Source organism: Azolla caroliniana, unplaced genomic scaffold (genome assembly GCF_043228905.1).
Source record: "Azolla caroliniana isolate FFs.n. ecotype wild unplaced genomic scaffold, voAzoCaro1.0.p SCAF_122, whole genome shotgun sequence".
Classification (NCBI taxonomy): domain Eukaryota; kingdom Viridiplantae; phylum Streptophyta; class Polypodiopsida; order Salviniales; family Salviniaceae; genus Azolla; species Azolla caroliniana.
The window spans coordinates 31398-55883 of NW_028230557.1; the positions used below are offsets into that span (position 1 = coordinate 31398).

Consider the following 24486-nt stretch of genomic DNA (forward strand, 5'->3'; position numbering starts at 1 on the left):
GCATGTTGTCACATGAAAAACTTCTAAGATCGTATTGGGCTGAGGCTATGTTGACAAACGGTTTATCTTATAAACAGGTGGACAGGTAGAATGTGTCTTACCAGCACTTGAGGGTTTTTAGATGCTTGGTGTATATGCATGTTACAAAGGACCAGAGTTCAAAGATGGACAACAAGTCTAAATTGTGCATATTTCTGGGGCTGACATACAACAACCAATCGATGAGGTTGAGTTTGAGTCGGTCGTCTCACATCAACATGCTGATGCACATTAATCTGAACTGGATGAAGAATCAACAAACACAATTGGACATGATCCGGTTGTTGGAGGAAGAAGATACTCACTTAGACAAAGGAAAACATCCTCTCGGTACCCAACTAGCCAATATGTCATATTGACCGATGAGTATAAACTCGAATGCTATGAAGAAACTATGGCAGATGAATACAAGGAGAAGTGGTATAGTGCCATGCAAGATGAGATGGACTCCTTGCACGAAAATTACACCTACGATCTAGTGGAGCTACCGAATGGAAAGCAAGCTCTAAGAAACAAGTGGCTTTTCAAACTGAAGATTGGAGAAGATGGCAACTCACCTAGATATAAGGCATGAATTGTGGTGAAGGGATTTCAACATAAAAAAGGTGTTGATTTTGATGAAATATTTGCACCAGTCGTAAAAATGACATCCATCCGGACTATATTGAGTATAATTGCCAGCTGCTAGTATGAATCTGGAAATAGAACAGTTGGATGTAAAAACAACATTCTTGCATGGGGATTTAGAAGAAGAAATTTATATGAAGAAACCAAAGGGTTTTGTGATGAAAGGAAAAGAGAAACTGGTATGTAGACTAAGAAATAGAACAATTGGATGTAAAAACAACATTCTTGCATGGGGATTTAGAAGAAGAAATTTATATGAAGAAACCAAAGGGTTTTGTGATGAAAGGAAAAGAGAAACTGGTATGTAGACTAAGAAAGAGCTTGTATGGTCTGAAACAAGCTCCACCTTCATGTTGGAACATGGATTCCATAAAACACAAGCTAATCATTGTGTTTTTGTCAAGAGGTATGGTGAAGGTGATTTTCTGATTCTCTTACTTTATGTATATGACATGTTGGTTGTCAAACAAGATGCTAAAAAGATTACGAGCCTAAAGAAAGCTCCAAGTAAATCGTTTTCTATGAAGGATTTAGGTCCAGCTAAACAAATATTGGGGATGCACATAGTTCAGGACAGGACTAAAAATATGATATGGTTGTTGTCGAATACAAGTGTATAATGGACGTATTCACACTATCCTTTTGTATAGCTCAAGTTTGGGCCATTTGTGTAATTAGCATAAAGGGTAGTTGCCCTAAGTTTGTCACTATATAAAGTGACCTTGTAACCTTTTTGTAAGGTTGGTTGTATTATTGTTTCTATTGAATAGAAAGTCTTTTGTGCCTCTCTCTCTCTCTCTCTCTCTCTCTCTCTCTCTCTCTGTGCACGATCTTGGAAACTGCCATATGCAGGTACTCAACTCGAATCGAATGCTATTTGATCTTCCGCATCGACACGGCCTTGTCTTCAACATTTGGTATCAGAGCCTGCACAGTATTCGGTTCCTCAACCCGCTGTCGGCCGTCGTCTCAGCCTGCACAGCATTCGGTTTCCTGCGTCATTCGAAGAAGAGAGAAGAAGAAGAAAAACGAGGCTTGCATCTCATCGCGTTAGATCATCTTCGCTTGGAGTAAGCCAGCCGGTTGTACTCTGTTTCTTGTGATCGTAACCGCTCGAGGTGAAATCCCCTTGTGCAAGTTCCCCACCACGGTTGAGCAAAGACTCCAAGACATTGTATCAATGCTCTTGGATATCCCATTGCACAACCTTGTCACATCACACCAATGGGAGGAAAAACTCCAACATTGGAAAAATGAAACTTTTGCTAAATTTAATAGCCACCTAGAGCAAGCCACCTTAGAATTTAGCATACAGATTTCCTTAGAAGCTAAAACTAAAGTGGCTAATAAATCAGCCCAGGACGCCATCGTCTCGAAATCCATGACGATGGGCAAAGAAAAAACAATAAATACTCTAATAGATGATGGGCTAAAAAAGATCAAGAATCAAGTAGACAATTACCTTAAACCGTTCCTAGAGAAAATTAATAAGGAAAACCCCAACACACATCCAAAAAACACGGCTATGCCCCCGACAAAAAACGGGGGCACAAGGACACACAAATTATCAAATTCATCCCCCACTGCCCCCACCTCCTTCTTAAGGACCCAGTCCTTTATCCCAAGTTATGGACAAAGCTATGCTTATCCCGTACCACCCACACATCCCATACCCCCCACGTACCCTATATTTGTCCCGATGAATGTACCACCACCTACCTCCCTACCCCCACCCATGAAACAATCAATGTCTCACTTCGAGACCTTCAAACCCACCACACGGTCCTATCCTCGACCCTCAGTTCCTCGACCCCCAGTCCTTCAACCCCCAGTCCCTCGACCCCCAATTTCACGACCCACGCCTTACCCCCGGCCCACAGTCAAACGACCTACTCCTCATCCCCGGCCCCCAGTCCCGCAAGGCGCACCCAACACACGCACCACGGGACCGAAACTAAATCCTCTACCAAGAAAATACGTAGGGGTAGACTTAGAAAATTACATTGGCTCCCGCTTCTTCAACCGTTAACCTACCTCCACATTTTACTGGGAAGGCAAACACCCTCCCAGCTCGAGAATAGGATCACTAATCACTCATTGCACAACCTTTCCTCTTTCCACCTTCCTCCACCCCAACTCAAACTTCTAAGCTTAGGTCTAGACTTTATTCCCCCACCCCAACCTATTAGAAAACAACAATTGATAGATGCCGTTGTATCCTTGGATAGAACTTACCGCCTCAAATATTTCTTTAGAAACTCTACTAACATTATCTCTCCATTTAGAATACCGAACCCCAGTTGGAATCTCCCAGCCGTGCCAGAAATCACACAAACCATCACATCTATCACCTCTGCCCTCCCCTCCCCACCCACCATCCAACCTCGCCCTCATAGGAACTTTAGAACTGCACTACACAATCTCAAAAAAAATCAAGACATAGTTATTAAACCCGCGGATAAAAATCTAGGCACGTGCATTCTCTCTAAGGATTGGTACCTTAACGAATGCCTTAGACAGCTCAACGACAAAAACACTTACACCCCCGTCAAAGACGTCCCCCTAGAAACTCTCCACAGTCGACTTGAACACCTATGTCTGAAAGCTTCCCCCCACCTCTCCAATGAGGAAATTAGATTCCTCCTTCAGAAACCCAAACATGGTTTCAGGATATGTCGTTTCTACATCATCCCCAAAATCCACAAGCCCATTGTTGTAGGACGCCCTATTTGCGCCTACAACAATTATGTTTTCGAAAGAGCCTCTAAATGGCTACACCATCTACTACATCCTGTCTTATTGTCTAAAAAACAACACCTCAAAGACTCCTTAACACTTGTTAAGGACCTAGCACACCACACCTTCCCCAAAACTTGCACGTTGTTTTCTTTTGACGTAGTGTCACTATATCCCAGTATACCTACCACGGAAGGTCTATTGGTTTTTAAAAAATCTATTTCACATCATTTCCCACCACACAAAACCAAAATCATTATGAGTGTTGCCGAACTAATACTTAGAAACAATTTTCTCTCCTTTAATAATGCTTTTTGGTTACAAATTAAAGGCACCGCGATGGGTAGTAATTTTGCGGTTGTTTACGCTTGCTTGTTTCTTTCGCAGCTAGAGGACGACAACCTAGCTTTCCAAACACCGCAACTACTCTACTACAAACGCTACATTGATGATGCCATAGGAGTTTGGGAAGGTTCCCCCGATACACTTCACACCTTCTTACACCAATACGGCGTGCCTCTACAACAACACATCCGTATTGAATCAACAACCTCCCCTAAAGAGATCACCATCTTGGACGTCGTCTTCTTCAAAGGCCCATACTTTAAAGAATTCGGCATCCTCGACACCACATGCCACCAAAAACCTCTCAATGCCTACATGTACCTCCCGTGGAAATCCTCGCACCCCATAGCACACAAAAAGGGCTTCATCACGGGCGAACTAAAACGGTATGCTATTCGGGAGAGCTCGGAAAATGGCTACATGGAACTACGCAAAAAGTTCTACGACCGCCTAAGAGCTAGGGGCTACCCATCGAAGTTCCTACTCAAGTGTTTTTCGACCGTCCCCTACTCCATACGAAACCAACTACTCTCTAACCAACCCAACAACAAAAAACCTCCACCCATTGTTTTAAAGCTTCGATACTCCCCTTGTATCAAAAAACTCCAAATCGGAGCGCTCGTGAGAAACAAACTTAAACCCCTTCTAGGACAACCACAATACAGTTCCCTTACACCCCCTCTCACGTGTTGGCTAAATGGTAAAAAACTAAGAAACCACCTAGTACACGCATCCTTTCCCCCCACCTAATGTTTTATGTACTCTCACCCCTCTTAACCCCCACCTAAAGTCTTGTGTACACTCTTTTACCTTCCCTTTGTACACACTTTTGTATGTCCCACATACAAAGGACTCTCCTCCCTCTCCCTATAAAAAGAGCAACCTAGTAGGCTTAGTTTTCATCATTTGTACATCGGGCACTGAAGAGCCTCCATCGAGGCGAAATGCATTTGCCGATCGTTGCCTTATGATAGTAAAACTTTCTTTCCTTCTATGTGTTGCTCTTATCTAATTTTTTGTCTTAAGTTCTTAAGTACTTATTTAATAAATTTTTATTAAGTACTTGTTTAATCACTTTTTTATCAAATTTTTTTTTTGTCTTAAGTTTTTAAGCATTTATTTAATCATTTTCTATTAAGTACTTGTTTAATAAACATTTTTATTACGTACTTGTTTAACCCCTTTTTTTTAAGTACTTGTTCAATCATTTTTAGGTTTAACTTTTTGTTTAAACATTTGTTTAAGTACTCTCCTCTCTTAATCATAATCATTCTCTTCTCAACCATGACCCCTTTTCTTTAACCATAATCCCTCCCTTCTCTTTTAATCCTAACCTTGCGTTAAGTGTCTGCCCAAGTGTTTTCTTATCTAAATATTTGTTTAAACATTCGTTTAAGTACTTTGTTTAGCAACCCCTTCCCCCTTAATCATAATCCCTTCTTAACCATAATCATTTTTTAATCTCAATCTCTCTTTTCTATTTTTATTTTTATTCTTATTTTTTATAATAATCTTTCTTTTAAGTGTTTGCTTAAGCGTGTGTTTAAACAACTCTCGTTCATCTAAGCGTGTGGTTCCGTTTTAATAATACTCTATATTGGTGTTTTAATAGTACGTTATTGTTGTCTAATAACTTAAGTTATCCCAATGATCTTTAATATATTCTAAAAACTTTGATTAGGTTTAAATACTTTTGATAATTTCAACAAGCTACACTCCCCTAACCCCCACCCACGCCCTCACTTTTCTATTCTTCTAAAACTATATCACTACTTATGTTTAGACATACAAATAAGATCTAAACTTGAGTCCACCCCAAACAACCCTCGATGAAGTGCCGCACACTTTAAGCAATCTTATAAAATCGCCAAAGACTCAACAGACGACGCTTATGTAGTACAAGGTTCGACAGACCGATCGAACATACGAGGAAGAGATTCCTCACGGCAGCCGAACAATCAGCGAAGACGGAGCCAGTCACGGGATAATCGAATGTGCAACTATTGCAAGAAACCCGGACACATCAAAGCCGACTGCCGCGCACTCAAGAACAAGAACGACAAGTCTCAGAAATCAGACAAGAAGAGTGGCCGGCATGAGGAGATCAATTACGTCAGCTTCTCAGCTGATGTGCTACCAAACGACCCGAATATACTATCAATCGAAAATCCAATCGGATCAGAAGTTCTGCTCACGACTGAAGAATCGAGCACATGGCTCTTAGATTCGGGCGCGTCATTTCACGTGACTCCTCATCGATCCCAATTTCGGCAATATACGATCCGTCACTCCGACTCAGTTCGAGTCGGCAACTCGCAACACTGTGACATCATTGGAATCGGCACAGTAGAGCTCAACCTTGCAGGTGGCTCTACACTTGTACTTCAGAATGTCCGACATGTACCCGAGCTCTCAAGGCCATTGATCTCAGTCGGACAACTAGATGAAGACGGCATTCGTGCCGGTTTTTCTTCGGGAGGGTGGACACTCCACAGTGGGAACCTCCTGCTTGCTAGAGGACCCAAGATACACTCACTGTATCCCTTACATGTTACGCTCAGAGAGGGTAACCTGTTTTTGGTGGATATTCCTGTGTCATCACTATGGCACAGAAGATTAGGACACCTCAGCAAGGCCGGCATTACGCATCTATCTAGAGCCGGATACATCCCTAAACTCTCCTTCTCCGACCATCAATTCTGCGAACATTGCCAGTATGGCAAACAAGCAGCCGCATCACACCCGACATCAGCACCAAGAGAAACGAGACCTCTCGATTTGGTCCACTCGGACGTCTGTGGCCCAATGCCGCATCAGTCTCTCGGCGGTGCCTCTTACTTCGTCAGTTTTATTGACGATTCGACTCGAAAGGTGTGGGCTTATCCAATTCGTACCAAAGATCGTGTCTTCTCGATCTTCTCCGATTGGCTCGCTATGGTAGAAAATCAAACCGACCGAAAACTGAAATGCTTTCGGACCGACAATGGGGGAGAGTTCAAATCAGAAGAATTCGTCAAATTCTGCCGACAACGCGGCATCCGACGTGAATTTACGGCACCACACAGTCCGGAGCAAAACGGGATTGCAGAACGAATGAATCGGACAATCCAAGAACGGATAGTTTCCATGCTCCAACACTCCGGACTGTCGGATGGCTTCTGGGCAGAGGCTCTACTCACGGCAGTACACATAATCAATATGTCGCCAAGCAGACCTCTAGGACTTCAAATTCCTCAGGAACTATGGATCGGCAGTAAGCCGAATTACGACAAGCTGAGGATCTTCGGATGCGAGGCGTACGCCCTTATTCCGAAAGATGATCGCCGAAAACTTGCACCTCGGTTCAGGAAATGCATTTTCCTTGGATATGGATCAGACGGCGAAATGGGATACCGACTCTGGGACCCCGAACGCAGACAAATCGTTCGAAGTTCGGACGTTGTGTTCAACGAGTCGGCTATGAATCCATCAGTCAAAACACCGATCGAAGTCCGAAGGGTAACATTTTCCGATGTGCCGACCCTTCAAGAAGGCCCCGCTCTTAACACACGGTCAGCTTCACGGGTAGCTGAACCTTACACTACCGACTCGGACAACTCCGACTCGGCACAGCAGGATAATTCGCTTTCGGACCATCCGACCTCGATACCCGATACGACCAGTCCAATCATACCTCGACGATCCGAGAGACTGTCGCAACCTCCGGAGAGGTATTCTCCTGGAATTTTCTTCACCGACGCCGGCGAACCGACGTCTTACGAAGAAGCATCGACATCTGTCGATTCAGCCACCTGGCATCTGGCGATGGAGTCGGAAATGCACTCCATTCGGGCAAACAAGACTTGGGATCTGGTCGAATTACCTAAGAATCGACGTGCTCTTCCTTGCAAGTGGGTTTATCGACTAAAAGAGACGTCTGATTCGACCACCCCAAAGTACAAGGCCAGATTAGTTGCGAAGGGCTTCCGACAAGAATATGGCGTCGACTTCGACGAGATTTTTTCACCAGTGGTGAAAATGACAACCCTTCGTTTTCTACTCGGCGTAGTGGCAGCCGACAACTTGGAGCTGATTCAGCTAGATGTCAAAACAGCCTTCCTCCATGGTGATCTTGAAGAGGAAATTTATATGGAGCAGCCAAAAGGCTTCGTGGCAACTGGCCAAGAACATCTAGTCTGCCGACTCAGGAAGAGTCTATACGGCCTCAAACAGGCACCGCGACAATGGTACAAGAAGTTCGACGACTTCATCCAATCGATCGGCTTCTCAAAAAGCGATGAGGACCATTGCCTTTTTACCAACACAACTCAAGATGGATCACCCATCTTCCTCATCATTTACGTGGACGACATGCTAATTTCTGGACGCCACGCGGGCGAACTTGCCGATCTCATTCGGCAACTGCGGTTGAAGTTTGCCATGAAGGACCTCGGTCCGGCACGACACATACTCGGCATGAAGATTAGTCGGCATCGCGACAAACGACATCTTTTTTTGTCTCAGACCGACTATATCGGACGTGTCTTGGAACGCTTCAACATGCAATCAGCCAAATCTGCTTCAACCCCGCTCCCCATGAATCTTCGGCTCTCTCAGCGAGACTGCCCGACATCCGGTCCGGAGGGGGAAGATATGAAGTCGGTACCGTATGCACCGGCAGTCGGCTCCCTTATGTACCTGATGGTCGCGACACGGCCTGATATCTCTCATGCCGTAGGAGTCGTTAGCAGATTTATGCACAATCCTGGCCGATCGCATTGGAACGCAGTCAAGCATGTGTTCAAATATCTGGCTGGCACAAAAGACCACGGCATTCTTTTCGGACCGAACTCAACCTCAGGCGTAGTCGGTTACACCGACTCGGACTTCGCCGGCTGTATAGACAGTCGGAAATCAACAACCGGATACTGCTTCAAATTCGGCAATGGAGCAATTTCGTGGAAGTCGAAACTTCAGGAGTGCACAACGACCTCAACGACCGAAGCAGAATATGTAGCTGCGTCCGACGCTGCAAAAGAAGCTTTGTGGCTCGGCCGGCTGGCGCACACGTTTCGGCAAGTCGACCATGACTCGGCTCCAGTTGTCTATAGCGACAGTCAAGGTGCTGTTGCCTTGTCGAGAAATCCGGTTCACCACAACGCCTCCAAACATATCGACGTTCGATATCACTTCGTTCGGGACTGCGTCATTTCAGGGAAAATCGGTCTAGAGAAAATATCCACAACCGACAATGTCGCAGATGGAATGACCAAGTGTCTTTCGGCAGACCGCTTTCGGTCTCTTCGGCATCAGATGGGCGTAACGACAAACCAGTCCGGTTAGAGCCGGACACAGCGCAGGATGGTTTCGGACAACCGACATCAGTTCCTTAATGATCGGCTTCAACTCTTCCGACCCGACCAGTCCGGTCTTCTGCCTTCGGACACTGCCGACTCGAACAAAACTGATATGTCCGAGAACCTAGGTTTATACCTGTAATCTTAGACAACCCATGTATACGCCCATTACGGGGGAGTGTCGAATACAAGTGTATAATGGACGTATTCACACTATCCTTTTGTATAGCTCAAGTTTGGGCCATTTGTGTAATTAGCATAAAGGGTAGTTGCCCTAAGTTTGTCACTATATAAAGTGACCTTGTAACCTTTTTGTAAGGTTGGTTGTATTATTGTTTCTATTGAATAGAAAGTCTTTTGTGCCTCTCTCTCTCTCTCTCTCTCTCTCTCTCTCTCTCTCTCTCTCTCTCTCTCTCTCTCTCTCTCTCTCTCTGTGCACGATCTTGGAAACTGCCATATGCAGGTACTCAACTCGAATCGAATGCTATTTGATCTTCCGCATCGACACGGCCTTGTCTTCAACAGTTGTCACAAGAGAAATATGTGACAAAAGTATTGCAAAGATTTAATACGTTGGATGCAAAACCTGTTGGATTTGCATTGTTGACAAATTGTAAGCTAAATGCTAGTCAAAGTCCGAAAAGTGAGAAGGATAAGGCTAAGATGAGAAGGGTGTCGTATGCCTCGGTCGTTGGAAGCCTAATGTATGGTATGGTATGTACTAGGCCGGACATTGTGTTAGTTGTTGGAACAGTAAGTCGTTACATGAGTAACCCTAGAAGGGAGCATTAGACAGTTGTAAAGTGGATACTCAGATATTTGAAAGGCACTTCAAGTGTATGCCTTAGGTATGGCTCTGGGAAACCTATGCTCGAAGGTTTCACATATTCTAACATGTCGAGGGATGTAGATTCCAACCGATCCACATCAGGATATGTGATAACTTATGCAGGGGGAACTGTATCATGGCAATCAAGATTGCAAAAGGTTGTGGGCCTGTCAACCACAGAGGCCGAGTATATGGCTACAATGGAGGCCAGGAAAGAATTAAATTGGATGAAGAATTTTCTCAGTGAACTAGGAATGAAGCAAGAAAGATTCCTACTTCACCGTGATAACCAAAGTGCCATACATTTAGCCAAGAATGTTGCCTACCACTCTCGTACCAAGCACATACAGAGGAGGTACCATTGGTTGCGAGAGAAAGTGGATGAAAATGGCTTTACTCTAGTGAAGATCCATACTGAGGAAAATGGATTAGATATGCGTACGAAGGTTTTACCTATGGAAAAACTCAATGCTTGCTTACTGAAGACAAGTCTGGCCAACTCTACCTTACATGAGTGAAGGGGGAGTTTGTAAAGAATTAGATACAATTTTGTGTAACAGAAGGGTTGTGTGTGTGTGTGTGTGAGAGAGAGAGAGAGAGAGAGAGAGAGAGAGAGAAACACAGAAAATTGTATTAACAAGGGAATACAATAACCAACAGTTACAAAGAGAAGGAGAAGGTGGTTATGTAGTCACCTTCTCTCTATGTTCTCTCACTAAAACCACCATTTGGAAAGAGATGGAGACTTAACTACCTACTAAATATGTTTCATAGGACAAGTAACTTCTATGACACTTAGTTTATAATACAAGGGGGTGGGGTGTTCACACACTTGGGCATTCCTAAGGTGTGTTCCCACACTAGGAAAGTTGAGTTTGATTCTCAACAGGGATCGATTGAATTGAGGATCAACCAAATTGAAGGTCATTGAGGGTCGATTGGTAGGATTGACCAGATGGTTGACCTATGGGTTTGACGGCCAAACCAACCAATAAACATATATATATGTGTGTGTGTGTGTGTGTGTGTGTGAGAGTATGTATGTATGTATGTATATGTATATGTCTATGTATATATGTATATGTATAGGGCAATAGGATTATCACCTTATGTATGTGAGAGCAAAGCTGAAAGTGAGCATGCAAGCGATAGAGAGCTGGGATAGCTCAAGTGAAGAAGACAAAGTGAAGAGAGAGCAACAGTGAGACAGAGAGAAGAGAGAAAGAAAGAAAGGGGCAGCCATTGTTTTGTGGAATTTGCCCAAACCCTATAAGTGGTTTCAGACAACAATCTGTGGTACCATATACGTGAGCAGGCATTGTCATCCTATGCACCATTGTTCTATAGTAAGCTTTGTTTCCTCTCTAGTGTTTGATATGTTATTTCTTTGAGTCTTTCCCTTAGCAAGCAAGGGATTGGAGCTCCTAATTATATTGCAAATCTCTCTGAATTATTACCCTTTGGGCCATAATTAAGCATGCCAATTGATTTGTGTAATTAAACTTAATTAATGGATTAATTAACGCAAAGTAATTAGTAGTAAATCGTAATCACTAAAGAGAAAGAGAATATAAAAAAAGCTCTCTCTCAAACTGATCTCTGTCTGTCTACCTGTCTCTCTGTCTCTGTCTCTGTCTCTGTCTCTGTCTGTCGCTCAATTCTGCTCTTCTTCTTCGATCGATCGATCGATCGATCGAATCGTCGAGCGGTCGTGACGTCGCCTGTTCGATCCTCCGAAGCTTTCCTTCTGAGAATCGGATGTTTTCCTGCAGGAAACTAGAAGTAGCTGGACGCTTTTACCCCCTCAGTAACTGAAAGCTTCTATGCAGAAAGCTCGAAGCTTTTATTCAGGAGATTTGCAGCGTTTCTTACAGAAAATTCGAATCTTTTCTTCAGGAAATTGCAATATTTCCTCATTAGGTTCCAAGTATTGATCCTTCCCTCCTTCTGTTTCTTTCTTCCTTTCTTTCTCTGTCTTCAATCTGCCTTTCTGATTCCGTTCCTCTTAAAGCTCTTCTAGTCTAAGGAATCGTCTCAGCTTCGATATCCATCCTCCTACAGTCGTTGTCTCTTGCTGAAAAATCCAGACTTTTTGTCAGAAATTGCAGGTATATTTGATCTATCCCTTCCCCTTTTCAAGAGATTGATATAATCTGATTTGTTTTGACTGGTCTATAACAGTTAACTTCTCCACTTGTTTCCTTTGTATTTCTTCTATATCTCAGTTTCCCTTCTTGATTCCATTCCCTTAAAAACTCTGACCACTTTCATCCGTTTCTATACCGCTTTGGTGCGTTTATCAGCTTCGATCTTTCATTCGGCTTCAAGCATTGTTTCTTTCCTGTCTGGAAGTCAACCTTTTAGCCAGAAACTTCAGTTATTGATCTTATTGATTCTCTTTAACTTTTTCTGTTCAGTTTCTCACTATGTATCCATATATTTCCTTTTGTTTCTCTCCCACGATTCTCCTTTCCTGGCGTTCGTTCCCATTATTAAACTTTGTCTCTGTTTCGTCTATTTCAGACAATTTTTTTCCGAGTCTTTCTTTCTTTACCTTTCCCTCAACGTTTCACTTCTGTGCTGTTTCTCGTTTTCCTTCCACAATCTTTTCTTCACTTCTTTCTCCTTTCATCCTTCCGCTAAAATATTACTCAAATTTATCTGTTTCCCCCCCCTTCAGACCGTTTCCAGAAGATTGAAGGCGTGTTAAGACGATGACAGATCTTCTGGAAGATGGATCAACTGGTGGTGAATCATGGCAGGGTAAAGCTTTCGAGGAACCCGAACACTCTTGCTGTGAATGGTACTTCGCAAGAGAATACATCGAAAGCTCATCGCCTTCTCGTCAGGATGGCATTGATGCCGCGAAGGAGGCATACCTTCGCAAGTCATATTGTACCTTTCTCCAAGACCTGGGAATGCGCCTCAAAGTGTATGCCTCTTTCTTGTTGAAACTTTTATACAGTACAGTTGTGGAAAGGAGCTTTCTGTTTTCTTTCTTTTTGAATCTTTATATATTATTGTGGTGTAGAGAACTTTCTCCTTTCTTGTCTTGTTTAATCGTTATATAGTTCTGGAATGACCTTTGTATGGTCTATATAGATGGATTATGGTTTAGAATTGAGATGATTCTATGTACTGGCCTACTGAGTTAGCACATCCTTTCTAGTGCTCCCAAAACTGTATATACCCAGGTAAATCTGGCCTCGGCAGTATCCCTCATAGAAAATTTGAGCCCAATAAAAACTAATCCAAGGTAGGTCAAAGACTAATATACTCCACTATGGCCTGTCATATGTGAAAACGGGTGCGGGTGCTGATTTCTGATATATTGTGATGTAGTTAAACACCATACCCAAGGTTAACTGATTGGTCACTCTCACATGCATAAGCATGCAATGCATCGAGATGTCTTTGCGTGCCATTGGCAGAAGAGGATGCAATGAAAATAAATATCATTATGTACATTTCAGCTGCTAAACGTATGGAGAATGGAGGGGAATTTAAAATAGAGATTCCTCAGCTGAGATAAAGAATTTAGGAGTTTCCTAGAGATGGAAATATCATTCTTATTGGTGGCTATTGATGCATTGACTTCTCAAATATCAGACTTCACACATATTATAGAGTATTTTTTTGCTCTCCACATTTGCATGCAAATAATTCAACTAGAATGATGTCTCTTGTGCTTGCAGACTAAAAAATGTCATCGTAAAGTGGTACTAGGGTGATTTCCCATCAAGTGCTAACCTTGAGTATGCAGATGTAAAGCAGCAAACTATGAGATATATGTGTGCGGGTGCGCATGTGAGGCCCTGCCTGCATATTCATATCCACTTATAGTGTGCATTCACAGCTTTATATACTACCTAAAATTTCTTTTGCAATTTTCTCTATACAATGTAGCTATTCCACTCGATCTTCTAGTGGCATTTGCAATGTATGGATGAGGTCGTCAAGACATAAGACTCCCAATACCATTTGAAGTCTGTTGCCTATACATTCGGAAGTCTCAGTTTACGTGTCAATGCCCCATGCCCTTATTTCTGAAGGTATCCTCAAAGTAAAGGCTCATAGGCCATGGCCTGTCATGGAAGCCTTCTCTCTGTTATAATCAGTTTTTTGTCTCGATAGATTGCCTGCCTTTCCTCATTCCTTACATCAAGCATGTAAGGCATCTGCTCTTTACCTTGAGCCCCTTCTGCTGGTGTAAGATCCTCATCATACCATGTTTTTTCTTCTTTTAGGGCCTTTCTCTTAGAAAAGCTCATTTTTACATGTCCTCCAAACTGTAAGATGACATCTTTCTCAACTCTCTATACTGACATAATGGGAATTTCTGAGGCCCTTAATTCTGATCCCAATGTCTTTGCATCCTTGTGGGGTCACATTTTTCTGCCACCCACTACCTCTCAAACGAAGGCACCTGGTTTCCTTTTTACTCTTCTTCTAATAATGCATCCATCTCTTACTCGTTTGTGCTCTACAGCTACTTCTAACCAAGGTGCAGTTGGTTTATTCTTTTGTACAATCTCGCATGACATTCATTGTAGTTATTTCAACACAATTTGATTGTATTTAAGCTTGTGAGACTTCAACCGTATCCTATTGATCTTCACTATAGATTGATTGATTTTAGCTCTTAAGGTTTCTTGTACTTCTCTCTTGGGGAGGCTGCACACATTAGTTCTTTTCTTTTCTGATCCCCTTTCCATTGCCTTTCTTCTTTCAAGTCATGCTATATATCAAAGCCCATGCAATCAATTTTTCTATCAATAATTTCTCTTAGTGCATATCTTTACTTTGTTTGAATCTAATTCTAAATGCATTTTTGATACCTTTTGTGCTCTTTGAGCAAGCGTAGGGATATTAGGCTATCAGAGATTAATGCCACAAAGATCATGGCCATGGAGATTAATGCATAGGAAAGAAGTTTGTTCGTAGATATGAGAGTGTTGTGCTTTTCCAGAAAGAACTACAGTGTAGGATCAAAGCAACCTTAAAAAGATTCAAACCCTTGGTATGTTTCTTTGTATGCAATTCAACCGCAAAGAGTAGCCCATCTTACTGTATACATCTTTCGACTATGTGGAGTTAGATATACTGTAGATGCATGGGAGATAGGACAAAATGCTGGGCAGGCTTCTCTTGAATCACCATGAGAGGATATCATACTTTATTCTACATTAGTCTGCATTCTTCTTAGGGGAGGTATCAATGATGAAACCTTTATTGTGACATGCGACATGGAGCACTCCAAGTTATCAACAGAAGGTCTCTAGAGATTCAGGGACAGATAAGGCATGATATCAATCTCATCTCTTTGAACTTGCTAGCCGACATCACCATTCTTGGTGTCTACTATCTATAAAGGAATGGCTCCATAACTTGACTTGGGAGGCTTGATTTACTTCAAGTCAGTTGGAAAAGTTAATATATGTTGGACAACCAATGCAATCAAAGTGATAATCATGGATGAGAAGTGAAACTAATATTACCTAATGCCACAGTAACTCAAGCCTTGCATTATAGAGTAGAAGTGTAGGGAGGTATTGTCCCCCTTAATGCATGCAACGAGATTGAAAAGATTGAAAAGATGTTTTTAAGGAGACAATTGCGAATTAATTCCACCACCTCTTACTAGGGTATGTTCTTTGAAACATGTGTTCGATTAATAGAGATATTGGCATTATTATGAGTAACAATATATATATTCAAAAGTTAAGAATATGCCAAATCATAGATTACCACTTGTTGCTTGGAATGCTGGATGTAAACTATGAAAGAATCACTTGTTGCCAAATCATCTCGTTGGGTAGGTGACATAAAAAAGTGGTTCAAAAGATGGGGTGTGGAAGATCTCTTAGAGCTTGTAAGTGGTGTTATGCAATTTATAGTTATCAAGAAAAGGTTAATGAAACCGATAAGGAAGAAGTGGGAAGATGCTGAAAGGACAAAATTAGAATATCACACTGCAAACATCAGTCCTGAATGTTGGGTTCATATATAAGGTAGGAACGCCTTACTAACATGAGTATAAACTCTCATAGAGCCCTCACACTCCTTAGCATTCAATCCCACAAGCTAAATTGCGTTATAACATCAAAATGCGTGAAATATAAAGCATGTAAGATATGCAAGGAAAGGCTAGTAGAGGATAAATATCACTTGCTTTTAACATGCTCAACATATAGAGTAATTTGTAAAAACTATGACAATATATTAGGAGGTGGTGATGAATTGAGTGGCACACCAAAGAGAAGACCTAAAAGGTTGAGCTCATATATGGATGCCTTATTTACACATTGAGACTTAATGCTTTGAAGTATGAATATCAAGGGAACTTGTATACTCAGATCCCATGGGTTAATATTGGCCTCTCTATTGACACCAAAAGATATCCATCTATCTCAAATGCAAAATAAGCTTTTATTCCTGCTTCCAAGTGGGAAGTTGCGCATTTATTCCATCTACAATTGGCGTGATAGAAAGGACGATATATTAACATCCACTAGAGGCCAAAACTGGTAGAAGGATTATTATCTTAATGCATGATGTGCAATGATTATTGTTATATATACATATATATATGTATACGATTGGAGTGAAAGAAAGGAAGATATATTAACATCTACTAGAAACCAAAATTGGTAGAATTATTATTATCTTAATGCATGATGTGCAATGATTATTGCTATATATACATATGGAGAGAGAGAGAGAGAGAGAGAGAGAGAGAGAGAGAGAGAGAGAGAGAGAGTTAGATCGAGATCAAATTCAGGCCACAAGTGACAATAGCTACAGCGATAATGTTTTGTCATCGGTTTTTTCTACGGAAATCACATGCCAAGAATGACAGATATGTAAGTTCATGTTCCTAAAGCTTTAATCTTCATTTTTTTGTTTTTTATAATTAAAGATGTCATGACAATATGATTTCTCTATGTAATAAATATGCATCTTGAATGGCTCTTTTATAGTTAAAAGTGTGTTTGAAGCATTCTTTTTACTAGACAGGGGATTTAGTAGATTTATTGGGAAATGGAACAGATTGATGGATTTGTTCATTCCCATTTTCAGTAAGTCATGGTATTCATAATTACCATTGAAGAAAGTCATAACTCAAAATGTATGCTTTTTATCAATCAAAACAGTGGGTTATTGAGGACACCATTGATTCAGATTTTTTAACATCGAAATGTCCATGATAATATTTACACAGATGGAATTTATAATAATGGGAAAATTCTGGTGCCATTCAGTTATTAGGTATAAGTTATAATGGTTTGAAATAAATAGGAATGCACACTATTCAATTTTCATTATTGCCACTGCATGACCAAGGTGATTTTAGTTGGTAGGAAACACAAAATGAATATGAGTAGGGAAACTAAAGTAATGAACTATTGCTAATTGAAATACTGATACCACTATTACTGTGATGAAAACTAAAACTCTAAATTGCATTTGGACATCACTTTCTTCACGTTGTTTTATTCTCATCAAGACTGTAGATTGTAGGAGTACAATTAACTTATAACTCAGCATCATTCAAATTTTGAATTTTACAAATATCTGAACAAAGTATTTTGTCATTCATGTTCTGAGCTGGCTACATTGAGGAGATAAGTAAGGCATGTTAGCCTTTTTTTCTATGGATGACTATTCTTCTCATTCTTTGATTGCAATGTCCTTAGGTCTCAACACAACCCATTCTGGTACCTAAAGCTGGTGCTCTTCTATTTTGCAAACCATATTTTTTACCAATATTATATATTAACAACTTAACAAACTTGACTCCATTTAGAAAGTGTCTTCGTGGGATGCCAACAATGACCATCATGAGAATGGCCGTTGGACAGAAGTCATTATTTTCATATACTGGGCTCAGGGACTACCCTTGTATTGGGGTTTAATAAGTTGAAATGTATGAAACGTTAATGGAACATGATATTTAGAGATTCGTAAACTATTGGTGTTAGAAAAAACTCATCGATCACTATTGCATTGGGTCTCAAGTGGAAGTAGTTGCCTGCAGGTGATTGCAACTGTTTGTATGTTCTTGGCTGGAAAAGTTGAAGAGACTCCAAAACTGCTTCAAAATGTAATCTGTGTTGCATATGAAATAAGACACAGAAAAGACCCAGCAGCAGTTCAACGAATTAAGATGAAGGTGAGTAGAGAAAGCAATTTTGTTCTTTTTTGGCCATCATGAAGACATCTATTATCTTTTACCAGGAAGTTCTGGAGCAAGAGAAAGAGCTTGCACTTTTAGCAGAATATCATGTTCTTTCCACTTTGGAGTTTGATCTAAATATCCATCATCCGTATAAACCTCTTGTTGCTGCTATTAAGAAGTTCAAAGTTGCCCAACATGCCCTTGCTCAAGTTGCTTGGAATTTTATTAATGATGGGTATGGTTTAATATTGTACAGTCAACATTTCAACGCTTTTATTTGCTAGGACAGCAGTCAACTCAGCTATGAATATTTCAGGTTGCGCACGTCACTTTGCTTACAATTTAAAGCTCATCAGATTGCTGCGGGGGCGATCTTTCTTGCTGCGAAGTTTTTAAAAGTGAAACTACCTTCCATTGGTAAAAAACCTTGGTGGCAAGAGTTTGATGTTACTCCTAGACAGCTAGAAGGTGAAGACAATGGTTTACATGATATATTCCAGTATTATGCGTTCTGTGTAAGGCTTTTTAGAAAATGTTGGGTTTCCTTTATTTCTTACAGATGTAAGCAACCAAATGCTTGAATTATATGAACAAAATAGGGAGATTCCTGCTACTCGCCCTGCTGGCTCTATGAATCATGATAAAAAGGCTGTAAATGCTCTACCACCTGGTACACCACAGGTTGTGGAGAAGAGATCAACTGTTGATGTGAAGCCAAAAACAGCGGTAGAGTCAAGCCAGCGGCCATATAACCAGGGAGAAGCTAAGGCATCTTCTGCTGAGTTGGAGCAAGTAAATATAGAAAAGCTCAAAACTGCAGTAGAGAAGAGAAGAAAGCTAAAAGCAGAAGGTGGAGGAGTGACCAAGTCCAAACTAGAGCTGACTGATGAAGAGGAACTGCTTGAAAGGGAGATGGAAAATGGGCGCAAAGATGGTTATCCAGAGAATGCTTCTCATGGACATGTACATAAGAATACAGATCACTATGCTCATTTTTCTAACACAGAAGGTGGTGGATCGTTAAATGTCGTTTCTTATACAGACATGGATGAAGATTTAGAAATTGATCATGTTGAAAGCTCTTCAGAGAATAAGTCACGACATTCACATGTGAAGGATTATCATCACACATCTCGAACTCAACGAATGGATAAACTTGATTATCACCATCGGCGCCCAAAATGCAGAGACATGCAGGAAAGAGAACATAAAAGGTCTCGTCATGAGCAAGTCAATTAATTGTGTTGTTGCATTATAATACAAATCGAGGTATGCTGGATTTCATAGCATATGCAACATACTACACTGCAAAGCCACAAATGAGGACGATAGAATTTCTTATGCAATCACCAGGGGAACAGTTTTTGGGGATAGTATATATGATAATATTGGGTCTCTCTATTAGCTATCAGACAGTGCTGTAATAAGGTTTTGGGGGGTATAAGTAGGTGAACCTAATCTTGTATCATGAGTTATTTTGGAGAGATCTGTTCAAAAGCCACTGAAAGTGCGTTAATAACTTGTCCTTTATGGTCTCATGCCTCAAGGGTGGAACTGCATGGATCATATTCGTATAGAATAGTGAGGACACTCCAATCGAAATATTGGATGAGTACATGTGGTAATGGTGATGATGAGTCTTATTTTTCATACCAAGTATTCTGAGCCTATAAAAGATTTCTTCTGACCTTTGTGCTGTTACAATTCTGGCAATCACTTACACACATTGGTTGAATGGGAATGAGAAATTTCCAAGTAGCTTTGTGTAACATGTAAGTTCAACAATTATGTAAAAAACATTTTGAAACTGTAAAGATGCTCGTTGGATAGAAATATATTTTCATTTGTTTGTCTTTGGTATTTTGGGTTTATGGATGGTTGATTTGCTAAGAAATGATAAAATATGCCTGCTCTTGTTCTAGCCCTATATTTAAGGCTGGCTGGTTCCCCCATGCCTTTCATATGATCTTGGAAAATGGAGATGTAAGCATTATTGAAAATTGGCTTTGATATATCTGTTGCATTGCAAATGTGAGATATGCCAAATTGAACGAAATGTTGATGTGCCCTTTTAAACGCTTGCTACAACTTTTCTTTCTAGTTTTTGTGCACAACAAGACACTCTTCACACATGTATATAGAGATCCATATAGACATTGAAGCTTTGATTAATTACAATATAGCTCAAATTCACATAATGTCATTTCAAGAACACAAGTTCACACAAGGTGACAAAGTGCATCTTAGTTTGTGGGTACTTAATGTGCATATTGTTAAGTATTATAGTTATAAATGTGCGTCTTATTTTTTGTGCTTGCTCTACATCCTAATCATGGTATGTGACCATTTAGTTTGACATCACAATACCATCTTTCTCTCTTTCTCAAGATCATAGAGACTATAAGCCGTTAACTTGATGTTGTATCTTACAAGGATGCCCTTCTTGGTATTCGCGTCTAATTGTTTCCTATGCTTATTAAGTACATGCACACAATGATATGTAAAATTGGACCTTCACAAATGAGTTTGCATGAGTAAGTAATAATGAAGACAATAGTGAGCAAGATCAATAAAGAGATGTTTGCTTCCAAAAGTTGTGCCTTCTTTATAAGACAATGCACCCAATAATATGTACAACTGAACCTTCATAGATGAGTTTGCATGACTAATTAATAATGAAGACAATAGAAAACAAGATCAATATAGAGAATTTGTTCCCTTCCAAAAGTTGTGCCTTCTTTTCTATAGTGCGAATCATTAGTGCACTTCATTTTGAAAAAAATTGGTTCAAAAGGTCTTGATGTTACAAGCATGACCATAACTTATCCCATGGTAAGTTGTACCATTGGATTCTAAACATGAGAATAACATGTTAGGGTTAATCGAGAGGGTAAACAAGGGAGGATTACTTTTAATCTTAGGAATTGAGACAACCCATAAGGGCCAAATGTAAACTTGCCTGTGGGCCTTAGGTTTAGCTATAAATACAAGGCCTAGCTACCCTCGTTTGGGAGATAATCCGACTACGTCGAGATTGTGATCTTATGGTGAAAAGATACTAGTAGCAAGCGCACCAAAACCAACTATGACTCAATGTTATGGCACTAATATGGGACATGGATCAAGGCTCGAGTCCGTCTCAATCCATTCGCTAAAGGGTGGCCGGGTAGATTGACACCCTTCTTTCTTTCTATTTTTCTTTACTATCAATCATTTATTCCTTATTTCATGCTTACATTAGAAATAATCTCTAACACTTCAAGAAGTTAATAAGAATGCCTTGTCAATGTTGAAATTACCAAAGCGTCATTTAGAATGTAAAGAAAAGAAAATTTACAACATGTATTGCATCGCACCTCAATAAAACATTGTATCCTATTTAGACATGCATCATCCCACGTTCATAGAGAAAAGAAAGTGAATAGCTCAAAAACTTCACAGTTTATAGGGAAGCATTCTTGAGGGATATCGATGGTGATTGAAAGTGAGACCAAACGGCAGTTTAAAAATATATACATATATATAAAAGAACGTCATACATCTGCAATGAAAGCAACCCATGGATATTATATTCATTCTGGGTAAAATCATGGATGACGATTTCCAAAGAAAGACTTAGACACATTGTATGGCATTGCAAAAGAATACAACACTTAAAAGGCTGAATGGAAAGCCATATGTTGATTAACTGCAGCACCCCATAGACAAAGGGGTTCTATGTTACAAATGGATATACTGCAAATCAAGCATGTCTCAAATTGACAATACGATCCCCAATCTCAAATTTGTAATGCATAAAATTCATTACTAGCTTATTTACTACTTTCGGTAAATTGACCTTCCTTTCTCTTTCTAGAAAATAGAAAAATATTTGCATGTTCTAGTTATTCCTGCATAGAGCTCTCCATAACAAAACATACTCTCATTCCATCTTTCACTGTCTTGAAAATAGAAATATGTTTACATGTTCTAGTTACTCCTGCACTGTTCTTTTCTCCATACACAAATTCTACTCAAATTCTTCATTACTACTTACTCAAATTCTATCTTCAACTCTCTCTAGAAAATAGTTCACACATTCTAGTTTTCTTGCATAGTGGTCTCTGTATACAAATTCAACATTAACTTCTTCACTAATTATTCTAATTCCATCTTGCATTCTCTCTAGTAGGCGTTAATATCTTTAGAGCCATGATTCATGAATCATATTTCATAGGTAGTGCATCACATCTGGTTTGTAATACAAATATGGTGGTACTCATGGGTTACTTATTCAGATTAATTATAATACATATACCTTACATCTTAAACAAAGGAAAAAAACTTGTAACCTCAAGAATGCAGGAAATTTCTGTAATTTGAATGATTTATATTTCAGATTATTTATAAAGATTGCATAAATACCTACAGCTTGGAGAAGCTAGGCTTCCTTTTCTGCATTGATGCATCCATGGCTTTCTTCAAGTCATTTGAGTCAAGCATGGCTGAGTTCCAAGTAGCAACATAGTCAAGTCCATCATGAATACTTAAATCCCGTGATTTAATTAGTACTTTCTTGATTCCAACAACAGTTAAAGGCGACTTGGATGCAATGTTTTCTGCGAGGGAAATCACGTATTCTTCCATGGCTTCTTTTGAGGTGAAGACATTGTTAACAAGACCTATACTCTTCGCCTCTATCGCTGAAACTTTGCGCCCTGTGAGAGCTAATTCCATGGTGTTTCCATAGCCAACAATGAAAGGCAACCTTTGAAGTGTTCCAAGGTCAGCAACTATGGCTAGGTCTACTTCCTTCACAGAAAAATATGCGTCCATGCTACAGTACCTGACGTCAACAAGCATATATAAAGAAGATAAAGGTCCCATTTCTAACTTTTTACTTTACGAGAAATAATAGACCAGCTTGTTGAAGGGAATATTTTCCCTCATAAAACCATTGAGGTTTTCGTCAAGCCAAACAAGTTATGACCCCAGTTTTGACTTAAAAACAGGATATCTTCTTCAACAGAAAGGTCTAGTTTTTCTTCACCAATGAGGAACATTTAGTTTTCCCTTCGAGATTAGAAATAATTAGCATTTATTCAACATAGAGATTTAGTTTTTTCTGCAACACGATAATTAGGGTTTCTTTGACGGAAAGAAGAAATGATTCCATAAATATCTCACCTGAGGTCACAAGCAGCGATCAAATCAACACCAGCTCCAATACAAGCTCCATGAATGGCTGCAATCACAGGTTTTCTGCAAGACTCTATGGAAGAAAAAGATTCCTGCAAATTCTTAATGAAACGCAGATTTTTCTCTCTATACGTCGCACCACCCCTAAGATCAACTTGATATTTTCCTTTTTCTTTTTCTCCATAGCCAGGGTTTTTCTGGGAAAGGAGGAGGGACAGGTCGATTCCTGCGCAGAAGTTCTTACCCGAAGCACTGAGAATGATAACACGGACATCTGTGCAAGAGTCGAGGTAAGAGATGGCGAGAGGTAGTTCTGAGAAGAGGGATGGATCGAATGCGTTGGAGCGAAGGGGACGATGGAGAGATAGCTTGGCGACGCCTTGGTCTGGTCCTTCGAGCTTCAAGCTGCGCCATTGCTGCTGCTCCATCGCCTTCGTCCTCTTCGTTTCTTCGCTTTCTTTCTTTCTTCTTCATTGGCAATAGAAGAAAATCTCAGAGTTTTGCTTTTTTGTTATTTCTCAGAATGCCCTTTGGTTTTCATTATTTCCCTCAGATGCCCTTCTCCTACTCCACACACACAAATACATGCAAATATATATATATCTATATATATATATATATATATATAATGACACACATGAGAGGGGGATGAAAACACACACAAATACAAGAAAATTTCAAATAGATATATAATGACACACATGATAGGGGGATGAAAAATGCACTTTGTCCACCCTTCATTTCTCTCGAGGCAATGGGGCTCATGGCATGTTTGGAGGATGTGTTGAATGAATGCCTTTACATCTCATGCATAAGCACGAGCGCAACACCATATTACGTGATCGAAATGTAGTTTTGCTTTCATAGTTCTCGATTATGGAAATGTTGGGTGGTTGTCGTACGAGGACATCTCTATACATGTTTTTGATTTGGCACTATATTCAAATCACGTGAAACCCTTTTGCCAACCAGTTTCTTAATATGAACTTAAGTGGTTGGTATGAACTTCCATAACATCAAAAAACTCACCTATGTGACTCGTATATCTGTCTCGAGGAGGAGTGTATGTTTACTTCCTCTTAAGACGATGATACATGTCCTGTGTGTGGCCCCGCTTCTTCCAATGCGCACAGAAGAGGTTTGGTTTCTTTGAGTCGTTGTCAAGAGCCTCGTTGGATTGCTTATGTTTCACAATGAGCATGACATTCAACCTTTTG

At 40.3% G+C, this 24486-nt stretch overlaps 2 protein-coding genes across 5 annotated transcripts; one reads left to right on the plus strand and one right to left on the minus strand.

Annotated features, from left to right (window-relative positions):
- Positions 1-11531: 11531 nt before the first annotated feature.
- On the plus strand, positions 11532-19941 carry LOC147849126 (cyclin-T1-3-like). 4 transcript variants are annotated; one of them, XM_087337763.1, is made up of 8 exons: positions 11532-11839; positions 11924-12020; positions 12593-12844; positions 16694-16775; positions 17951-18085; positions 18151-18326; positions 18408-18559; positions 18651-19941. In XM_087337763.1, exons 3-8 carry the CDS (start codon positions 12627-12629, stop codon positions 19328-19330), a joined length of 1443 nt encoding a protein of 480 aa, XP_087193889.1. In that variant the 5' UTR covers positions 11532-11839; positions 11924-12020; positions 12593-12626; the 3' UTR covers positions 19331-19941. The 4 variants fall into 4 exon arrangements, with proteins under 4 accessions (XP_087193889.1, XP_087193892.1, XP_087193891.1 ...); XM_087337766.1 differs by having other exon boundaries at positions 12604-12844; XM_087337765.1 differs by lacking the exon at positions 11924-12020.
- A 2498-nt stretch (positions 19942-22439) lies between these two features.
- On the minus strand, positions 22440-23738 carry LOC147849127 (delta(3,5)-Delta(2,4)-dienoyl-CoA isomerase, peroxisomal-like). Its single transcript, XM_087337768.1, has 2 exons — positions 23258-23738; positions 22440-22916 (listed from the first exon to the last, which is right to left on the minus strand). Exons 1-2 carry the CDS (start codon positions 23695-23697, stop codon positions 22496-22498), a joined length of 861 nt encoding a protein of 286 aa, XP_087193894.1. The 5' UTR covers positions 23698-23738; the 3' UTR covers positions 22440-22495.
- Positions 23739-24486: the final 748 nt, after the last annotated feature.